Here is a 23,072-nt window from a genome sequence, read left to right on the forward strand (position 1 = left end):
GGAAATACATGGGAGGATACCTCACACAGAAATACAAAAGAATGAGATCCAGAGACCCAAGTTATAGATCCAGATTTGGATATTGGATCCTAGTGATTTCTCAGCCCTCTCTCCTAACAGCTGGATATGAAGTGGACTTTTCAGGGGATTCCATTACAAACTCTGGCTGTATTCTTGGATGAGTTAAACACTTACTTTTGAGCACCAACACTAAAATGAATGTTATTCTGAAAGGATTCTTGAAGGATGAGGCCCTGAGAAGTGATGCACATGGGACAGTCCCTAGGGTTCTCTTCAGGCACAGCTCACTCTATTATCTCCACACACAGTGAAATACCATGGGACTTTTTATTTTCTATATTTTGGCAATCACATTGAGTACTGTGAATCTCTTTTAATTTCCAATCTTTCTGTAAGAAAAAAATGCATATGTTCTGGGCCTCAGATAACTTAAAAACCCATTTTTCATTCCTGTTTTCTTCTTGGGAGCAGAGTCTTAGAGTGTCAAGTATATGCAGGCACATCTATGCATTTTTTACTTTAAATCCTTAGAAGAGGAAATTTGCAGACTCAGTATTTTTCTGTTAAAACGAGTGAAATTATTGCTCATTTGGGATATAGTAGCCACTGTTACATAATATTAGCTGGTCCTAAAAAACAGTAGTTTAAGAAAATCTCTGTAAAAACCAAGTGTTTGAGACAATACACCGAATACAAGGACAGATCGTTATTTTTCTGAGCAATTCTACGTTGAAATTACTCAACGTTGTGTTTTCTTCTTAGTGTTTATTTCTTTTCATATGAACAATATTGTAGCCCTTGGTATATGTGTTGCTAAATTTTCACATTTGCTTCTTTAATGGCAGCACTAACATGTTTATTTATTTATTGTTCAACAGTATNTAAACCACATTTTCTTGATCCATTCGTCCGTTGTTGGACACTTAGGCTCTTTCCATGTTTTGGCTATTGTTGAGAGTGCTGCTATGAACATTGGAGTACATGTGCCCCCATGCATCAGCACTCCTCTATCCTTTGGGTAAATCCCGAATAGAGTTATTGCTGGGTCATAAGGGAGTTCTAATGTTAATTTTTTGAGGAACCTCCACACTGTTTTCCAGAGGGGCTGCACCAGTTTACATTCCCCCCACAGTGTAGGAGGGTGCCCGTTTCTCCACATCCTCACCAACATCTAGAGTCCTCTGATGTGATCATTTTAGCCCCTCTGACTGGCGTGAGGTGGTATCTCAGTGTGGTTTTGATTTGTATTTCCCTGATGAGGAGGGATGCTGAGCATAGTTTCTTGTGTCTGTTGGCCATCTGGATGTCCTCTTTGGAGAAGTGTCTGTTCATCTCTTCTGCCCATTTCTTTATTGGGTTGTTTGTTTTTCGGGTGTGGAGTTTGGTGAGTTCCTTATAGATTTTGGATATTAACCCTTTATCTGATATGTCATTAGCAACTATCTTTTCCCATTTCGTTGTTTGCTTATTAGTTTTATGGATTGTTTNAGTATGTATACATTTTATCAGTCAAATATTTCCATATTTCCCGTTTTGTTTCTTTATTTACCCCAATTTTCACTCTTTCTATTATAAATATTCTATAAAAATTTTCTCTTTTTGTAGCACCTGAGTGGCTCAGTTGTTTGGGCGTCGACTTTGGCTCAGATCATGATCTCACGGCTAGTGAGCATGAGCCCCAGACTGGGCTCTGTGCTGACAGCTCTGTTTCCCTCTCTTGCTCTGCCCCTCCTCCACTCATGCTTAGTCTCTGTCTCTCAAGAATAAATNTACTCAACGTTGTGTTTTCTTCTTAGTGTTTATTTCTTTTCATATGAACAATATTGTAGCCCTTGGTATATGTGTTGCTAAATTTTCACATTTGCTTCTTTAATGGCAGCACTAACATGTTTATTTATTTATTGTTCAACAGTATTTATATACTTTATCAGTCAAATATTTCCATATTTCCCATTTTGTTTCTTTATTTACCCCAATTTTCACTCTTTCTATTATAAATATTCTATAAAAATTTTCTCTTTTTGTAGCACCTGAGTGGCTCAGTTGTTTGGGCGTCGACTTTGGCTCAGATCATGATCTCACGGCTAGTGAGCATGAGCCCCAGACTGGGCTCTGTGCTGACAGCTCTGTTTCCCTCTCTTGCTCTGCCCCTCCTCCACTCATGCTTTGTCTCTGTCTCTCAAGAATAAATTAACATTAAAAAAATTAAAAAAATAATTTTCTCTAATTTGACAATTTTTTTCATCCTTGGCTTTTCAATCAAGTTGTTATTTATTCTGGTTTGAGCTATATCATGATGATTTCATAAATGCTTATGACTCTCCAGAGGGTAAATGGTACTAATTTACCCTTTCAAGTTCTCTCTACTACATCCGTTTTGCTTTTTCTTTATTCAAATCAATTTGGTGTGAATGTTTTCAATTCACTGTCAGAATGTGATAAGAAAATTTTATATTGTTATATTTTCCATTTAATGGGATTCAAATGTTAGTAATTTTTAATTACTTAACTCTTTAGTCATTACTTGACCTTCCTGTAGAATTTATAGGCTCTGGTAACTTGTCTTTTGAATGGGACGGATGAGAAAATAAATCAAGATTTGAGATTTGGTTTAGAAGGCTCTACAGATTTGTGACATTTGTCCTGATAAAGGATATGTGGGAGAATTAGCATGACTAGCTATTATTATTGTTTTCATATTATAGAAAAAGATTTTGAAAGTCATATAGATTAAGGGACTAGTCTGAGGACAATCACAGTTGAAATAAACTAAGACTCTAATTTTTAACCTTAAGACTAGTCTTAAGGCTATTGCTCTTACCTCATGCTGTACCACTTCCTAATATTTAATATCCTTTAGCAAACATAAGGTTCATATATTAGTTTTTAAGGCCAAGGTTGTCTGGGTTATCTAATACCTTGGGAAAAACATGTGAAAGCATGTCTGCATAAAAGTAGACAACTGCTTGAGTATCTAGTGAGCCCTGCCTTGAGTCTACTACCCAACAACCACATGAACCAGAATGAACAGTCCACCCCTTTAGGGCCAGGACTTGTATACTTGCCACATGGACATAGGAAATGAAGAGAAGAAATAGCCAACCTTCCCAGAAGGTTCAATGTCTTTTTACCTTCCCATTCATGTTAAGTAGTGCAAGAAAGGATATGGAGTTTAAACTTGGCCCTCTTAAGATACAAGGACCCTGGTCACTGACAAACGCTTGCCCAAATTCATGTCCTGTATTACTCCCTATAATATTACCATATTTCTTTTCTTGTACAGGAGCTAGCAAATATGCTGAGAATGTTAAAAAATGGGAGTAGAATAGTTTTCCTCCTTTGCATATGCAGAGAGAGAAATACAATGAGAGATATGGAGATATTCTACCCTCCCCAACACTGTCCACCTGATGGGCCCAGACTACATAAAAGAGCAATGATAGTTAATGTGTCTGTGGCCTCATAAATATAGAAGCAGAGCTTATCTGATCCACTCTTCTTATCCCTCAAGAGGAAGAAACACACTTCTGTTTGGCACATGATTATCTGTTAAATTCACTGGGGAAACAAGAAAAGTGTGTGTGATATATAAGGGAACCTAAGGGTAAGGACCCTTCAGTCATATCTCCTCATGTATTACTGGTGCAGACCTCAAAGAAGGGGGCTGCACACTGTCTCTCCTTCAGGATAGTGAGTAGGATCTAGACATTGCTAGTTGTCTGCTCATAATTCATATATATCATAAATAAACTAATCATTATGCCACTAAATTCTCTCCTTAAGCTATAATAAACCAAGCACCATATTCTATCCTTTCTAATTTATAAAAAACTTTGAAAACCATCCTTTTCTCTTTATATCTTTAGGCTATCTTACTTCGGGTGGTCCTGACTGTGGTTTCATGACTATATTACTGCTATCCCTTACTAAATGTTTTTGTGGTCTTCTGTGTTAAGAGTATTTGAGAAGTGGGACCTTGGATTTGATAGGGCCAAGTCTATTAAATTCTACTTTGTTTTTTAATTTACAGTTCTATGGATGGAGAAAAATTTTTATTTTCTTACAAAGTAGGATGAATATTTACCTATCTGGCTAGTTAAACTACATTGATTATTTGAAGAAATTACCCATGGGGCGCCTGGGTGGCTTGGTCGGTTAAGCGTCCGACTTTCGCTTAGGTCATGATCTCGCAGTTCGTGGGTTCCAGCCCCGCGTCAGGCTCTGTGCTGACTGCCAGCTCAGAGCCTGGAACCTGTTTCAGTCTGTCACTCCCTCTCTCTCTGACCCTCCTCTGCTCACGCTGTCTGTCTCTCTGTCTCTCTCTCTCTCCTAGAAGTAAATAAAACATTAAAAAAAAAAGGATCTAAAAAAAGAAGAAATTACCCAATTTCTTTTATTTATGTATTTTTATTTTAAATCAATTATGTACATTAAATTTTGAATTAAATATTTAAGTAAATTTAATTTTAATAAAATTTAATTATTATTTTATTTAATACATTTATTTTAATATATAGTTAACATACAATATTATATTGGATTTAGGTGTACAATATAGTGATCCAACAATTCCTTACATTACTTAGTGCTCATCATGATAAGTGTACTCTTAATCCCTTTCAACTATTTCACCCAACCCCCCTGTCACCTCTCCTCTGATAACCATCAGTTTGTTTTTGGTAGTTGAGCGTCTGTTTTTTGGTTTGTCTATAGAAATTACCCAATTCATTAACCATAGAAGCCAACCGAATTAAATTACTTCTCTGACTGTATATTCTTTTGATGATTCAGGAACTAAAAATAAATTGATTAATTTTGATTAACTCTGAAACTTTCTAAAATTTTATTTGCATTTTTTTTTCTTTTCATGGAATCATTGCAAAAAGATTAGGCTGGCTCCCTTGAAAAGGCCTATAGTTATATATCTAAAGGATTATTTTCAGAAGGAATATGACTCAAATATCATGGATTACTATTCAAGTAACAGTTTTATCATACAAACATTCAAAAACAACCAAATAACATGTCATTACTAGTTCAAGTGTGGCAACTGACAGTGTTCAATGGCCTTATTTATTTATTTATTTAAATAGTTTATTGTCAAGTTATTTCCATATAACACCCAGTGCTCATCCCCACAAGTGCCTTCCTCCATGCCCATCACCTCCCTTCCCTTACCCCCACCCCATCAGCCCTCAGTTTGTTCTCAGCATTCAAGAGTCTCTCATGGTTTGTCTCCCTCCCTCTCTCCCACTCTTTTACCCCTTCTTCTCCCCAACGGTCCTCTATTAAGTTCCTCCTAATCCTCCTATATGTGCAAACATATGGTATTTGTCCTTCTCTGCNCTATCCCAACTTTCTCGAGGGTCTTTATTAACAAGGGATGCTTTATTTTGTCAAATGCTTTTTCTGGATCTATCTGCGAATGTTGAACCAGCCCTGTAACCAGGGAGTGAATCCCACTTGATCTTGGTGGATGATTCTTTTTATGTGCTNTTTTCCAAAAAACCAACTCTTGGTTTCTTTGATCTGTTCTACTGTTTCTTTGGTTTCTATGTTTATTTCTGCTCTGATTCTTACGATTTCTCTTCTACTGGGTTTGGGGTGCTATTGTTGCTCTCCCTCTAATTCCTTTACATGAGCTGTTAGATTTTGCACTTGCGCTTTATCTAATTTTGTGAAATAGGCCTGGAGTACGATGTACTTTCCTCTTAGGACTGCCTTTGCTGCTTCCCATAGATTTTGGATTGTTGTGTTTTCATTTTCATTTGTTTCCATATATTTTTAAATTTCTTCTCTAATTGCCTGATTGGCCCATTCATTCTTTGGTAGGGTGTTCTTTACCCTCCATGTTTCTGGAGGTTTTCCAGACTTCTTCCTGTGATTGATTTCAAGTTTCAAAGCATTATGATCTGAAAGTGTGCATGGTATGATCTCAATTCTTTTGTATTTATTGAGGGTTGCTTTATGTCCCGGTACGTGATCTATCTTGGAGAATGTGCCATGCGAAGTTGAGAAGAAAGTGAATTCCACGGCCTCTGGATGTAGAGTTCTAAATATATCAGATCCATCTGGTCCAATGTGACTTTCAAGTCCATTGCTTCTTTAGTGGTTTTCTGTCTGGTTGATCTATCTGTTGCTGTAAGCGGAGTATTAAAGTCCCCTACTATTAGTACAGTCTTATCTATAAGATTGTTTCTGTTTGTGATCAGTTGCTTTAAATATTTAGGTGCCCCCATATTCGGTGTGTAGATATTTATAATTCTTAGTTCTTCCTGATGGATAGACCCTGTAATTATTATATAATGCCATTCTTCATCCCTTGTTACTGTCTTTAATTTAAAGTTCAGTTTGTCTGATATAAGTATAGCTACTCCAGCTTTCTTGTGACTTCCAGGAGCATGATATATATTTCTTCATCCCCTTACTTTTAATCTGAAGGTATCTTCCAGTCTAAAATGCATTTCTTGTAGACAGCAAATAGATGGATTTTGTTTTTTTATCCATTCTGCTACCCTATGTCTTTTAGTATTTTAGTCCATTTATATTCAGTGTTATTATTGAAAAATGTGGGCTTAGAGGTGTTGTGTAGTTTGTGGAATTCATGGTTGTGGTGGTGTCTCTACTTTCTTGCGTTCCTTGCAACACTTCCCTCAGAGAGTCCCCCTCAGGATTTCTTGTAGGGCTGGTTCAGTGGTGACAAATTGTATCAATTTTTGTTTATTTGGGAAGACTTTTATCTCTCCTTCTATTCAGAATGACAGGCTTACTGGATAGAGGATTCTTGGCTGCATATTTTTTCTGTTAATCACATTGAAGATCTCCTGCCATTCCTTTCTGGCCTGCCAAGTTTCAGTAGGTAGGTCTGTCACCACTCTGATAGGTTTCCCTTTGTATGTTAGGGCCCTTTTCTCCCTAGTTGCTTTCAAAATTCTCTCTTTGTCCTTATAGTTTACCAGTTTCACTATGATGTCATGCAGATCAATTCAAGTTACGTCAGAGGGGAGTTCTGTGTGCCTCTTGAATTTCAACGTCTACTTCCCTCCCCAGGTTGGGGAAGTTCTCTGCCATAATTAGTTCCAGGACCCCTTCAGCACCTTTTCCTCTCTATTCCTCTTTTGGGATTCCTATGATACGGATATTGTTCGGTTTGATTATATCACTGAGCTCTTGAACTCTTCTTTCATGTTCCTGGATCAGTTTATCTCTCTTTTTCTCAGTTTCTTCTTTTTCTATAATGGTGTCTTCTAAACCACTTATTCCTTCTGCCTCTTCAATCCGTGCATTGGACACCTCCAGTTTATTATGTATCTCATTTATCGCATTTTTAAATTCACCATAACTATTTTTACGCTCCATAGTGTTTGTAGCCATAGTTTCTCTGATGTCCTCCATGCTTTTTTCAAGCCCAGTGATTAGTATTATGATTATTGTTCTAAATTCATTTTCAGTTATGTTGGTTATATCTGTTTTGAGCAGTTCTTTAGCTGTCATTTCTTCCTGGAATTTCTTCAGAGGAGAGTTCTGTTTTGTCATTTTGGTTAGCTTTCTGTCTCTTGTTAATTTTAAAAGCTTGTACACTATGCCCCTGCGAGTTCTGCTGTATTAGAGAAGGCTCTTTGACTGTTCAGGCCCTGTCTCTTCAGGAAGTGTTCTTTGAATGGTGTCTCTTGGTTTGTCTTGTTGAGCATTTGGTTATTTTCTTTCCCTACTCATAGCGGTATTTGGGACTCTCCACCATGTGTACTTTGGCTTGTTTCTTGAGTTAGCCTTGGTATTCCTGAAGAATCCAGAATTGATCTCAGCTTGTATCTCTTTGGAGCTAGATTCTTTGCCATTTACTCTTCCGTTAGAGCTAGAAAAAAGTTGCTTAGAAGAGCAACGTTGGAGAACGGCTCAATAGACCAGGCTGCTCGCAGGTCCTAAGCAGGTGAGTGAGCTCAGTGCCTCTCTCTCTCCTTCAGGCCCAGGATGAAGTCCTGCAAGCCCAGCAACCCAGGGGCGGCATCGCGTGCTGCGTCCCTGTGAGCAGGCAGTGCCAAGTGCGCTGGTACGTGTGCCAGGGCCTGGGAGGCTGGAGAGCGTGGCATGCAGGCCTCAATGATCTCTTTTATGTTAGGTTAGAATTTTGTTGGGGTGTCTGGGTGGCTCAGTTGGTTGAGCCTCCGACTCTTGATTCCAGCTCAGGTCATAATCTCCTGGTTCATGGGATCAAGCCTGACCCCTGGTATTAAGCTCTGTGTTGACAGCACGGGAGTCTCCTTGGGATTCTTCTCTCCCTCTCTCTCTCTGCCCCTTTCCTGCTCGCGCATGTGCCCACATTCACTCTCAAAATAAACAATAACAACAAAAAAGAATTTTGTTTTGTAGATTTATAAGCAGAACAAGAGACTAAAGTATTTTACTACGATAAAACTGATGAATCAACTATTCTCTATAGAGACATATACCTTTACAATGGCTTGTGTTTGTCAGATGGAGTTCCACTCCCTTGCTCAGTAAAAACTGAAAATTTCTTATTTCTTTTTAACATATTTTCGCACTCCTGTCTTCTATGATTTAGCACTGTATTTCTTCAATTGATCATTTTAAAAACAATTTACTGAAATTCTAGTTTTGAGGCAGTATTCTGTCTTTATTCATTTACTGATTCCTTTTATTGATTCTGAATATCTCTGAATAATATATGCTTTACTTTTCCAACTTTTTAGGCTTTATATACTATAATGATTCTGTATGTATTTATAAATGATTTTTTTCTCAAGATAGTATTTTTTAATAGTGGTTCATATCAATGGATGTAGATATAATCCAATCCTTTACTGTTATATTGTATTCATTCTGTTTCTTTTAACCTAAGGCTTTTTAAGTGGGTTAATTATAAACAACAAATTGAAAGCATTATCTCCTTTATTTTTCATTTGTACTCTGTCAGTTAACTGTAACATTTAGTGAATTTATATTTACTGAACTTATTAGGAAGATTTGTTTTTACATATGAGTTTGTGCTGCTTTTCTGTTTTTGTGCCAAGATGCTTGACCCACAGAAATTGTGAAATAGTAAATGTGTTGTTTTAAGCCACTAAAAAAGAAAAAATCAACTGAGCCCTTAGATAGATGGATTGTAGTAATGGATGGAAAACACACGTGATCTGAGCTCAAAGTCTGATGAATCCAGAGTCAAGTTGGTTGAAAAAAGGTGGGAGGGCCTGTGAAAGTGTCCTTATTAGCAGTGGTGGAGAGATGTTTAGCCCTCCGACATCAGTGAGTCATCAGAAGACAAAGATCAGTTGAGGTGATAGTTACCACTAGGAAAATGAAATCTCATTCTATCATAAGGGGGTATCTTGACATAAGGATTATTAATTTCAAGCAGTCCAGTTGCAATAAAACAATAGTGGTGGATGTAAGATCTCCATTACTTTTCCCATATTTACTGTGGCAGAGAGAAGTCACTATGGTGAAATGAGGGTATACTCTTACCTACTATACAGAGTATAGTAAGAATTCAAGGCTACTGCTCAGATGACCTCACCAAGCAGAATTCTGCTATACATTCCTACACCTTCTATCCACCTCATAAAAAGATAAGGCCTTGGCGAAAAGATGTATGAAAGGTACATGTTAAGTCTACATTTTGGATCATTATGAAGTCATTCATGCCTTCAAATGCAGAGTCCCAGGAAGAGTAAGGATGAAGCTAATGATACTTTCTCAACCTGCACTTGCTCCATCCCCCTCATGGTAGGTCCTTCAGAATTTGTTACTTCTTTTCGTCCTCTCTCTCCTCACCTGGAGTCTTTTTGAAAGTTGCTCCAAAGGGGGACTGGGACCAAAACCCTGTTCATGAATGTATTTAATGCATTTTCAATTGTATGATTCTTGGAATAGAAAATTACCTATTGGGGGCACCTGGGTGGCTCAGCCGGTGAAGCATCTGACTTTGGCTTAGGTCATGATCTCATGTTCATGAGTTTGAGCCTCACATCAGACTCTGTGCTGACAAATGGAAGTCTGCTTGGGATTCTCTCTCTCCCTCTCTGCTCTTTCCTCGCTCGTGCTTTCTTTCTCTCTCAAGATAAGTAAACTTAAAAAATATTTTTTAAAAAAGAAAACTATCTATTGGAAAATCTTATCTTTAGGACAAACCAGTGAGGGAAAAGCTTCTGATGGCAATTTCTAGAACAGTCAAGGTCCAGGGACTTTCAGTCAGGATTTATTTATTCCTCATAGAAATTATTTACATCTCAGCTGGTGTAAATGCCCTTACTGTGTCAATCTTGGGATACACACATACATACATACACACTCACAGACACATATATCTGACTTATTTACTTATTTATACATTTATTTCTTCTTTTGATATGTTTCTCCTATTAGTTACAGATCTTCAACAATATGAGCACAGTTTTATTACAATGTTAATTACTCTTTCTGTTCATAATTATTTCAGTGTATTTACTTTTACTTTTGTACAAGCATCAATAAGAAATTCTTACAGCAATCTGACAGAGTAATCGAACAAAGTATTCACTGATTATTTCTCTGTTCAAGATAGCAAAGTCAGCACAAGAGTGAATATATGCTCAGTTAGCACTTTATGAATAAAATTCTTTTTTTCAGCAGACAAAAAGAAGAAGCTACCTTTGATTAGAGAGAACATGTAATGGCTGTGTGAGTATAGATTAGAAGAGAACACTTAATAGCTGTGTGAATATGGATAAGCCACCAAACATTCCTGGACACTAGTAATTTTATATGTGGAAGGGGGATAATATTTGTCTTGTTTATATCTTTATAAATCTAAAGGCAAAAAGTAACAGTCATTAGTATTTATATATCCAAAATAATGTTCACAAAGAGGACTCTACAGAAGATGCATTGAAGTATAGACACTGAAGTATATACATGAAAAGAGAATATTTTAATATACCTTTCCTAATTCCAAGACCGATCAAAAGGACAAAAACAGCAAGAATAAAAAGACCTAAAATATAACCAATAAAGTAGATAAGTACATATAAAACTGTAAACCATCATAATAAAAATTATATCTTCTTTTAAATGTACCCAAAATATTGTAAATATTTTTATAAACACAATCACAGTAAATTTGAATGAATAGTTAAAATACAAACAGTATACATATATAGTTACCTATAGGGAGTGGAAGTGGAGGTGAATAAGTTGGACAGACAGAGATATCAGCCAGAATTCTTTGGTTAAACATTGTTTTATAGGTTGATTTTTTAAATAAAAAATTAAAAGCAATCCCTAAAATCTGAAAAAAAGACTAAAGAAACAAATCTAGCTATGTATCCAGTTTGTGATGTGTGTATGGTAAGATAAAACAATTGAATAGTATGTTGTTACCATCAGGAACAGGGATATTTGGTGAGAGGCAAGAAGATGAGATTGGAGAGTAATAATAAGCCTCGATGATATTGCTAATGCTAGTTGTTTAATACATAATAATTATATATACATGCATTAAAATATTGAATGCATTAAAGTAGTAAAGTTGTAAAGTATATATATATATATATATAAAGGGCATATAATAAAGCTATATCATAGCATATCTACAGTAGTAAAGTAAAGTAGTAAAGTCTATATATATATAAAGGGAATATCATATAGCTCCTGTGGAGAATGGTGTTAGGGACACCAGGTAGTAAGCTGCTAATAGTAAATGCTCAGAGCAGAGATGATGGTACTTTGGACCAGAGTGGAATATTTTTGTGTGTGGAGAACTGGTATAATCTGGGATGTATTCAGGAGGAAAAAAATACAATGCAGGAGTTGCTAATAGATTGTGTATTAGTTATGAGAAAAAACTATAAATGATTCCTAAGAATTTGGCTTGAGTTGACTTGAGTGAGTTTCTCTTTCTTCCATGTGCATTAATTTCAGTATCTGCTCTGCCTCTTTTGTTTGTTTTTTTAATTCCTGTGCAAAGGAGTTATTCTGTTTGTGAGTGTGTGGAAAGTACGTTTTGATCTTTTTTGTTATGAGTCAGCTTCAAGCATTACAGAGCAACCGATTTGGTTGGTTTTCAGGCAAGAGGAATCCATGTTTTTTCATTTTAATGTTTAGTTTATTTTTTGGAATGGTTTTATTCTAACAGCTTCATTGAATCCGGGTCTTATAGATCAATAATAGCAGACAGGAACATTTCTTGAGTTAATGAGACACATCTTAGTGCCAGGCATCTGGAAGATGTTTGCTTTTGAAAACATAAGGAAATAAATGACCAAGCACCAACTTAGACTAGGTATTTTTCATGATAGAAACATTTCAGTCACAGGTCCTGCAGATAAAGACTTTAAACTTTATTGGGAGAGATAGACATTTAAATTCTTTTCATGCAGTGGGAAAAAGAGACATTGGGTGTCAGCTAGAATTTAGTTCAAATTCTGATTCTATTGTTTAAAAAAATAAAAGGAGTCCCATTTTAAATTGGGAATTTAGGGGCACCTGGGTGGCTTAGTCGGTTAAGCGTCCGACTTTCACTTAGGTNCTACCATGTGTGCTTTGTGCTTTCACATACTAGCTTCAAGGCATCAGTATTTTGTAATGAAGTTTATTTATAAATGCTATGATATGGAAAAGCATGTGGCTGTCCTACTGAAATATGGGCAGCCTAAGGAGGTGATGCTACAATCCGAAACATAGGTATCTGATAGGAATTTTTCCAGAGTCTGGAACTCTGATATAGATCTGGAAAGATGCCTCTACAGTAAAACATTTAATATTATATCACTACAGATTCACAGTAGTGAAGAATTAAGAATTGACAAATTTTCTCACCAGTAAGTAGTAAAGTCTAACATTTGTATCTTCATTCAGTATCTTCATTTTCCTCTTTAATTTTTATTTCCTGTTTTAAATAGAACTATCAAGAAAAACTCTGGCCAACTTCCTATGTGATTGGGTACAGAATTGTCGTAGGGGAGGGAAAGAAAAACATGAAGTGAAAAATAAGATAATTTCTATTAGAACAGAAAGAGAATTTCAACCAGATCCTGGGGTATTGATCAGAGAAATGAAAACATCCTTAGCTATTAAAACATAGGGCTAATGGAGACAAACTCATATCTCTAAGTCCAAATGAGGACTTAACCTCCAGTGTGGCAGGTTTTCAGAATTTTCAAAATATGAAAGAAGCAAGCATAAGACCAAGAGCAGATATGGAGTCCCGTTTAGAAGCTATAGGACTTCCTAACATGACATTGGCATCTACCATCTCTGGACAGAAGTGAGTCTCCCCAGTACTCTCTTGAAGGCTTCCATTACTTCCTTGTTTCTCAGACTATAGATAAGAGGGTTCAGTGTTGGAGTAATGATAGTATAAAATACAGAGAGGATGTTGTCCTGCTGGGGACTATGGTAGTAATTGGGCTGGATGTACATAAACATGGCAGATCCATAGTACATTCCTACCACAGTCAGGTGAGAAGAGCATGTGATGAGGGCTTTCTTCCTTCCCTTATCTGAGGACATGTGAAGGACAGCAATTAGGACAAATGTATAAGAGGCAAGGATAGCACCAAGGGTAGGCATGAGAAAAATCACACCTATCACATATACCACAAGCTCATATATGGAGGTATCTGCACAGGCCAGTTTCAGCAAGGATGGGATCTCACAGAGCAGGTGGTTGATTTTCCGGGACATGCAGAAAGGAAAGTGCATAGTATATGAGGTGAGTATCACAGCATTCAGGAATGCTAGGATCCAAGATGTGGCTATCATGAGCCAGCATATCCTTGGCCTCATGAGTACCATGTAGTTGAGAGGATGACAAATAGCTGCATACCTGTCATAGGCCATGAACACCAGTAGTATGTCCTCTGCACCTCCTGAAATGAGAACTACTAACATCTGAAAGGTGCAGCCTTCAAAGGAGATGGTGTTCTTTCCACGCAGATAATCCACAAGCATTTTGGGAGTAACTACAGATGCAAACATCAAGTCCATGAGAGAGAGCTGGCTAAGTAGAAGGTACATTGGCACATGGAGCCAGGAATCCATTATAATGACCAAGAGCAGCAGACCATTGCTGGTCAGGGCCAACATGTACAGGGCAGCGATTGTGGCACAGAGCAGTTCAGGAGACCCACTGTCATTCAGAATCTCCACCATTGTGAAGCCATTTCCCAAGGTGGAGTTCCAGAGCTCCATTCTATGGTTTCTTTATTTATCTGAAATTACACAAGACCTAAGTAAAGTAGTTCTGATGTAATACTGGAGACTTCCTTGCTTTATAATATTATAGCCTTTGATCAGCAGGATTGGTTGTTCAATTTATCATATCATACTTATACTTTTTCATTAATAAATTAACTCACCAAATATGTGCTGATAACGTATTAGTAAAAGAGCACATTTCTTCCCTACTTCTGATGTTTCCTTCAATGTTAGGGGAGTCCCATTGTGCAATAATTCTGGGCTTGTCTCTGCCTTATACTTCTACTCTGCCATTTACTTTTTTCTGAAAAATGTGGAGCAATTCAATGGGAAAGATTAAAGGGAAAAATCTGGGCACATATTATCCAGCCTCCTTTTCAGGAGATGAAGAGTCTTTGAGAAGGCCTAGTATATATTCTCCTTTCCCCCACCCAGGTTTGGAACCAATTGAGAAAGAAGATATTTATGCAGGCCAAAGCATCACCTCTAGTTTTCATAAAACAGAAATCTGAGAATAAAGTTGATGTCAGTAGGCAATGGGCTTCCTAATACCAACGGCCAATTACCTTTACAATCATAATTACCTTTGCAATCACAGGCCACATAGGAAGAAGGCAGTTTTCCCACAAGAAAGCAAGAGTGGGAAAGGGGTACAGGATAGTCCAAGTACTATCCATTGTATCTTCCAAAAGAAGAGAAATTGATCCAGTTCATTCTGTAATTGGATTATGTTCCTCCCTTCCTTGAGAAGAAATGAGGAGAAGAAGAGACTAGGTATCTTACATTACTGTTCCCTTGACATAGAAGCAAATTTTGGGAGAGAGAAAGAACCAACGCCTCCCATGCCTCTTGTGTGCCAGGCATTGTGATAGCTCTCAAGCATAGAGTGGAGTACATAACTTATAGAATACCTGACCACATTCAGTTATATTTTTTTTTCACCATCTGTGATTTTACTTCGTTTTTTAAAAATTGATATATTTATTTTGAGAGAGAGAGAGCGAGCAAAATCAGGGGAGGGGCAGAGAGAAGGAGAGACAGACTCCTAAACAGGCCCTGCACCATCAGCATACAGCCTGATGGGGGTCTTGAATCCACGAACCACGAGATCATGACCTGACCCAAGATCAAGTTGGTGACTTAACTGACTGTGCCACCCAGGCACAGTCTTCATTTTTAAAACTTAATTCCAGTATAGTTAACATACAGTATTAAATTGGTTTCAGATGTACAACATAGGATTCAACAATTCTATATATTCCTCCTTGTTCAAGATAAGTATACACTTATCTAGCAGAGCACACTTATCTTCAGTTACATTCTTGTGAACAGCATTTAAAAATAGGCCTAGGAGTGCCTGGTGGCTCAGTCAGTTAAGCATCTGACTTTGAGTCAGGTCATGATCTCATGGTTTGTGAGTTCAAGGGCTACATCAGGTGAGTTAGTGCCCTGCTTTGCGGGAGCCCAGCTTCTCTCTCCCTCTCCCTTTCTCTCTGTCACTGCCTCTCGTGGGATTCTCTTCTCTCTCTCTCCCTCCCTTCCCCTCACTCACTTGTGCTCTCTCTCTCTCTCTCAAAAAAAAGAAATAGGTGTAATCACGAATTGTGAAAATTATCATAATGAAAAAGAAGAGATAGTGGTTCTCATGTAGATTGATAATTAAGAAAATAGCTCTTGGGGAGCCTGGGTGACTCAGTTGGCTAAGCATCTGGCTTTAGCACAGGTCATGATCTCACAGTTTGTGAGTTTGAGCCCCACATCAGGCTCTGTGCTGACAGCTCAGAGCCTGGAACTGCTTCAGGTTCTGTGTCTTCCTCTCTCTTTGCCTCTCATGCTCTCTCTCTCAAAAATGTATAAATGTTTTAAAAATATTTAAAAGAAAATACCTCTCTGCTTCAATATTTTCAAATCAATCAATGTGATACATCACATTAATAGAAGAAAGGATAAGAACCACATGATCCTGTCAATAGATGCAGAAAAAGTATTTGACAAAATACAGCATCGTTTATTAATAAAAACCCTCAAGAATGTCATGATATAAGGAACATTTCTTAACATCATAAAAGCCATATATGGGGGCGCCTGGGTGGCTTAGTCGGTTGGGCGTGTGACTTTCGCTTAGGTCATGGTCTCGCGGTTCATGGTTTTGGGCCCCGCGTCGGGCTCTGTGCTGGCTGCCAGCTCAGAGCCTGGAGCCTGTTTCGGAGTCTGTGTCTCCCTCTCTCTCTCTGGCCCTCCCCTGCTCACGCTGTCTCTCTCTCCTAGAGATGAATAAAAATATTGAAAAAAAAAGCCATATATGAAAAGCTCACAGCTAATTTCATCCTTCATAGGGAAAAACTGAGAGCTTTCCCCCTGTGATCAGGAACACAACAGGGATGTCCACTCTCACCACTATTGTTTAACAGTGTTGGAATTCCTAGCACCAGCCATCAGACAACAAAAGGAAATCAAAGACATCAGAATTGGCAAANAAAAGAAAATACCTCTCTGCTTCAATATTTTCAAATCAATCAATGTGATACATCACATTAATAGAAGAAAGGATAAGAACCACATGATCCTGTCAATAGATGCAGAAAAAGTATTTGACAAAATACAGCATCGTTTATTAATAAAAACCCTCAAGAATGTCATGATATAAGGAACATTTCTTAACATCATAAAAGCCATATATGGGGGCGCCTGGGTGGCTTAGTCGGTTGGGCGTGTGACTTTCGCTTAGGTCATGGTCTCGCGGTTCATGGTTTTGGGCCCCGCGTCGGGCTCTGTGCTGGCTGCCAGCTCAGAGCCTGGAGCCTGTTTCGGAGTCTGTGTCTCCCTCTCTCTCTCTGGCCCTCCCCTGCTCACGCTGTCTCTCTCTCCTAGAGATGAATAAAAATATTGAAAAAAAAAGCCATATATGAAAAGCTCACAGCTAATTTCATCCTTCATAGGGAAAAACTGAGAGCTTTCCCCCTGTGATCAGGAACACAACAGGGATGTCCACTCTCACCACTATTGTTTAACAGTGTTGGAATTCCTAGCACCAGCCATCAGACAACAAAAGGAAATCAAAGACATCAGAATTGGCAAAAAAGAAGTCAAACTTTCTCTTTTTACAGATGTCATGATCCTCTACATGGAAAACGTGAAAGACTTTACCAAAATGCTGCTATAACTTATCATAAATTTAGCAAAGTTGCAGGATATAAAATCAATGTACAGAAATCAGTTGCATTTCTATGAACCAATAATGAAACAACAGAAAGAGAAATCAAGAAATCAATCCCATTTACAATTGCCCCAAGAACCATCAGATACCTAGGAATAAACCTAACCAGAGATGTAAAAGATCTGTATGCTGAAAACTGTAGAAAACTTATGAAAGAAATTGAAGAAGACACAAAGAAATGGAAAATGTTTCATGCTCATGGGTTGGAAGAAGAAATACTGTTAAAATGTCAATACTAGCCAAAGCAGTCTACATATTCAATGCAATCCCAATCAGAATTACATGGGCATTCTACTCAGAGCTAAAACAAAGAATCCTAAAATTTGTATGGAACCACAAAAGACCCTGAATAGCCGAAGTAATGTTGAAAAGAGGCATCACAATCCCGGACTTTAGCCTCTATTACAAAGCTATAATCATCAAGACAGTAAGGTATTGGCACAAAAACAGACACACAGACCAATGGAATAGAATAGAGAACCCAGAATTGGACTCACAAATGTATGGACAACTAATCTTTGACAAAGCAGGAAAGAATATCCAACTGGAAAAAGACAGTCTCTTTAGCAAATGATGTTGGGAGAACCAGATAACAACACACAAAAGAATGAAACTGGACCACTTTCTTACACCGCACACAAAAATAAATTGAAAATGGTTGAAAGACCTAAATGTGAGATAGGAAACCATCATAACCCTAGAGGGGAAAATAGACAACAACCTCTTGGACCTCAGATGCAGCAACTTCTTACTAGACACATCTCCTAAGGCAAGGGAAATAAAAGCAAAAATGAACTATTGAACCTTATCAAGATAAAATGCTTTTGCACAGCAAAGGAAACAATCAACAACAACAAAAAAGGCAACCAACAGAATGGGAAAAGATGTTTGTAAATGACATATTGGATAAAGGGTTTGTATCCAAAATCTATAAAGAACTTACCAAACCCAACACCTTAAAAACAAATAATCCAGTAGGAAATGAGCAGAAGACATGAAGAGACACTTTTCAAGGGAAGACATCCAGATGGCCAACAGACACATGAAAAGATGCTCAACATCGCTCATCATCAGGGAAATACAAATCAAAACCACACTGAGACACCACCTCACACCGGTCAAAATTCCTGACATTAACAACTCAGAAACAACCGATGTTGGTGAAGATGTGGAGAAAAGGGCATCCTCTTGCACTGTTGGTGGAAATGCAAATTGGTGCAGTCAATCTGCAAAACATATATCTGTATATATGTATCTATCTATCTATCTATCTATCTACTGGAATATTACTTGGCAATGAGAAAGAATAAAATCTTGCCATTTGCTACAACATAGATGAACTGGAGGGTATTATGCTAAGTGAAATAAATTAGTTAGAGAAAGACAGATATCATATGTTTTCACTCATACGAGGAATTTGAGAAACTTAACAGAAGACCATGGGTGAAGGGAAGGAGAAAAATATTAGTTTCAAACAGAGAGGGAGGCAAACCATAAGAAACTCTTAAATATAGAGAACAAACTGAGAGTTGATAGGTGGGAGGGGGGATGTTTGTTGGGATGAGCAGTGGTTGTTATATGTAAGCGATGAGTCATGGGAATCTATTCCTGAAGCCAAGAGCACATTGCATACACTGTATTTTAGCTAACTTAACAATAAATTATATTTTAAAAATGTAACTGGCAATAAGGCAGCAAAGGAAGGGTCTTTATTTGCAGGCACCCTGACCTAGAATGAAGCATTTCTAAGCTTAATCTTGAATGGAGAAGAAAAGGGCTGTCCATGGGTGCTTTGAAGTGACAAAAAATACACTAGTGTCAGTTGTGGGCATCTTCCAATGTTCTGAAAAAATCACTGATTTATGCCAAACACCACAGTCTAAGACCCAAGATTTGAGCATGGGAGATGAACACCCACAATTCCACAGTGTGAAAGAGAGAGACAGAGACAGAGACAGAAAAGAACCATTGGCTCAGTTATGATCATGTGATGTTCGGCCTCACATACTACTCTCATTGCAAAACACTGCTCACTTATCAAGTTAAAATTTGGTAGAAATGTTTTTTCATCTTTTGAATACTTGCAGAACAAGTTTCTCGCAATCCAGGGATATACATAGTTAATATCATCCAGGATTATAGTTTGTGTATTATGCAGGCTTATAATATGAGAAAAGGGAGACTATTTCTATTTGTCTTCTGTATCAGTTGAATCATGTTTTTCCCTTTCTGCCTTCCTAGAAGGGATGCCCCATCTCACATGATGAGTAATTTTACTTGATAATAACTACTATTTTTATTTTTTTTTAAAGAAAAGAAAATACCTCTCTGAGAGTGTGAATTTCAAGCTCTGTTTTTAAAGATGAGCATAGGGGCATCTGGGTGGCTCAGTTGGCTGAACATCTGACTTCAGCTAAGGTCATGATCTCACGGCGTGTGAGTTCAAGTTCCACATCCGGCTCTATACTGTGATAGCCTGGAGCCTGCTTCTGACTCTGTATCTCTTTCTCTCTCTTCCCTTCTCCCACTCATGCTCTGTCTCTCTCTAAAATAAATAAACATTAATAAAAAATTAAAAAAATAAAGATGAGTATAAATGATTCAAATGAAGAAGAGTGAAGAGGTTCTTCAGCAGACAGTACATTATATGCAGAGTCTCTTGAAATAGAAAACAGCTTGTAAATTCTGAGGAGCTAAATGAAGACTGTTGAGGTGGATAGTAACTGAGATAAATTTGGAGAGATAGACATGTTCCAAATCATGCTTGTACTTCTAGGGGATATGGAGTGCAGTGCATACACACACACACACACACAGGTGTAACATCAGACAATTTATAATTTTAGAAGTAATTCTTAGTGGTGCCTTAGTGGCTTAGTAGGTCAAGCATCTAACTTCAGCTCAGGTTATGACCTCAGTTTGTGAGTTTGAGTCTCGCATCAAGCTCTATGCTGACAGGCTTGGAGCCTGCTTCAAATTCTGTGTCTCCCTCTCTCTACCCCTCCCCTGCTCACACTTTGTCTCTCCCTCAAAAATAAATGAACATTAAAAAAATTTGCATCCGACTTCGGCTCAGGTCATGATCTCACAGTCTGTGGGATCAAGCCCCGCATTGGGTTCTGTGCTGACAACTCAGAGCCTGAAGCCTGCTCAGATTCTGTGTCTCCCTCTCTCTCTGACCCTCCTCTGCTCGCTCTTTGTCTGTTTCTCAAAATAAAGACAAAAAATTGTTTCTAAATATTTAAAATATCTCTTATAGTTGTATGAAGCAGTAATGGGTAGAAGATAGGCAAGAGTGAGTTACATGGAAGTGATGAATCACTAAATCCTATTCCTAAAAAAACAATATTACACTATATGTTAACTAACTAGAACTTAAATAAAAACCTAGAACAACAACAACAAAGATAGGTACAGAAGTGATTGTGGTCATCCAAGTAAGATGGATCAGGGAAATAGCACATGTATAATAAATACATGGTGGAGGCAGAAACAACAATACTTGGTGATTGGCTAGATATTTGCAATGGAAATAAATCAAGAAAAGACAGTTTGGGAGGTGATAAATAGAAGAACTGAGAGTGTTTAAGGAACCAGAAATTCTCATAAGAATGAAAAGTCTGTTTGCTCAGTGTGTATAGATGAATGAGATGGATAGAAGGAAAAGAGGTATTAACTTAGAAGGAACAAAATTCAGGGACTGTTTTCTCCTGCAAAATGTATAGTTTTAGCATCTATACTAGAATAAAAAGTAATTTATGCATCACAATGACAATATTACAATATTCTGTATTATCTACATGTTTACCTTTGTCAGCTGACTTACATTATCCAGTTCAACACATTCCAGACCCCTATTCGAAATTCCTAGTCCTGGACACCTGAGTGGCTCAGAGCCTGGAGCCTGCTTCAGATTCTGTGTCTTTCTCTCTCTCTGCCCCTCCCCTGCTCACTCTCTTTCTCTCTCTCTCTCTCAAAATTAAATAAACATTAAAAATGTTTTTTAATTTCTTGTCCTTAATTATTTTTTTATTTTCTATTTTTATGCCCTGGAAGCTGTATCTCTCAAAGATAAAATCCTTACCTCAGATGGACAGGAGACACTGCTGGTAGATTTTATTGCAAGATGTAGCAGGTTATATGAGGGAGCCAAGGAGTGCAAATAGAAATTGGTGAATAAAGTGACTTTTTCCAAAATTGAGGAAAGTATCTGCTGTGAGGAGGTAAGGGAGATTAGTGAGTCAGGCCCTTCCCATTCTTCTGGCTTTGCAGACCCTCTCTGGGAATGGGCAGTCTCTGAATGGCCAATACTACTGAGAGAAGAGTCATGTAGGAGTAAGAGGTTGCCTGTCTCCTCTCTTGTGTGAGGAGTTAGGACAGGCTGCTTATCTGACCCAGTCACCCTGCAAAGGAATTTTTCTAGCCCCCAAACAATTGTCAGGCTGAGGTCACTGCTTAGGCTTATAAAAATGCTTTCACTCCTTTTGGGCTCTGAAGAAAAAGCTGAATAAAGGAAAAATCCAAGAAAGGGGATATGAGAAAATCCAAAAGGAAAACCTACAATGACTGGCCTCCCTTTCCCTGAGGGCCACAGAGAGCCAGAGCCCTGTCTTTGAGGGTGGTTCTTTTGCCTTCCTGTGTGAGGACAACGACTTTTACCCTCCACTGAGAAGCTTTATTTNGCAAAGGAATTTTTCTAGCCCCCAAACAATTGTCAGGCTGAGGTCACTGCTTAGGCTTATAAAAATGCTTTCACTCCTTTTGGGCTCTGAAGAAAAAGCTGAATAAAGGAAAAATCCAAGAAAGGGGATATGAGAAAATCCAAAAGGAAAACCTACAATGACTGGCCTCCCTTTCCCTGAGGGCCACAGAGAGCCAGAGCCGTCTTTGAGGGTGGTTCTTTTGCCTTTCTGTGTGAGGACAACGACTTTTACCCTCCACTGAGAAGCTTTATTTCAAGGGGAATCTCTCCCCAGCTGACGTATTCCCTCACTGGAAATCCTAGTCTAGGAGATAGGATTTTAATAAATCCCCTAGGTGTGATTCCTGACCTTCCACCTCTGCTTTCTTCTGTCAGTAAATGAGCTCTGCTGGCCCAGAGGGAACCCTTCACCTGTAAAACATAGAGGGCCATTTTCACACCCCTGGCTGTGTATTTAGTGCATGTCTTGGGCTAGTACTACCAATCTGCCCCAAGTCCCAGGGTATAGTGAAGACCTACATGGTCACAGAAAAACTGGGGAAGCAGGACTGTCTTATCTTAGTCTTTCCTCAACAGGTAATCCTTCCAGTGAACATAAGTGAGTTTCTCAGAGAAAATTAACCAAGACAAATGCATACAGGATTTTCTGCTTTATTTTCCCTCCACAGATATGTTTTCTTTTTAAATTTTCTTATTCAATAGTTATTGAACTCCTATGTGCCAGATGTGATATGCTAAATTATATAGCAATGAAAAATATAGACAACTGTCCCTCTGACATCGGTCTTATATTGGAACACTTGTAACATGGAGGGGCAGCACTATCTTCTCACTGCAAGAGACACTAACCCTGGATATAGATTTGCCTTTCCTAAATGCAACGCTTCTGTCAAAACTACTATCTGTGGACTTACAGAGAGACCTTATCCACTGTCATGC

General features: G+C 38.0%; 1 protein-coding gene across 1 annotated transcript; it reads right to left on the bottom strand.

Annotated features, from left to right (window-relative positions):
- Window positions 1–13,263: 13,263 nt before the first annotated feature.
- LOC144238927 (olfactory receptor 2AG1-like) lies at window positions 13,264–14,208 on the bottom strand. The gene has a single exon (XM_077772867.1). It carries the CDS (start codon window positions 14,206–14,208, stop codon window positions 13,264–13,266), a length of 945 nt encoding a protein of 314 aa, XP_077628993.1.
- Between the last annotated feature and the right edge of the window lie 8,864 nt (window positions 14,209–23,072).

Source organism: Crocuta crocuta, unplaced genomic scaffold (assembly GCF_008692635.1).
Source record: "Crocuta crocuta isolate KB4526 unplaced genomic scaffold, BGI_CrCroc_1.0 scaffold382, whole genome shotgun sequence".
Classification (NCBI taxonomy): Eukaryota; Metazoa; Chordata; class Mammalia; order Carnivora; family Hyaenidae; genus Crocuta; species Crocuta crocuta.

What these genes read in the sequence shown, in the direction of transcription:
- LOC144238927 (XM_077772867.1), bottom strand. Translation starts at nt 14,208, where the DNA reads ATGGAGCTCTGGAACTCCACCTTGGGAAATGGCTTCACAATGGTGGAG.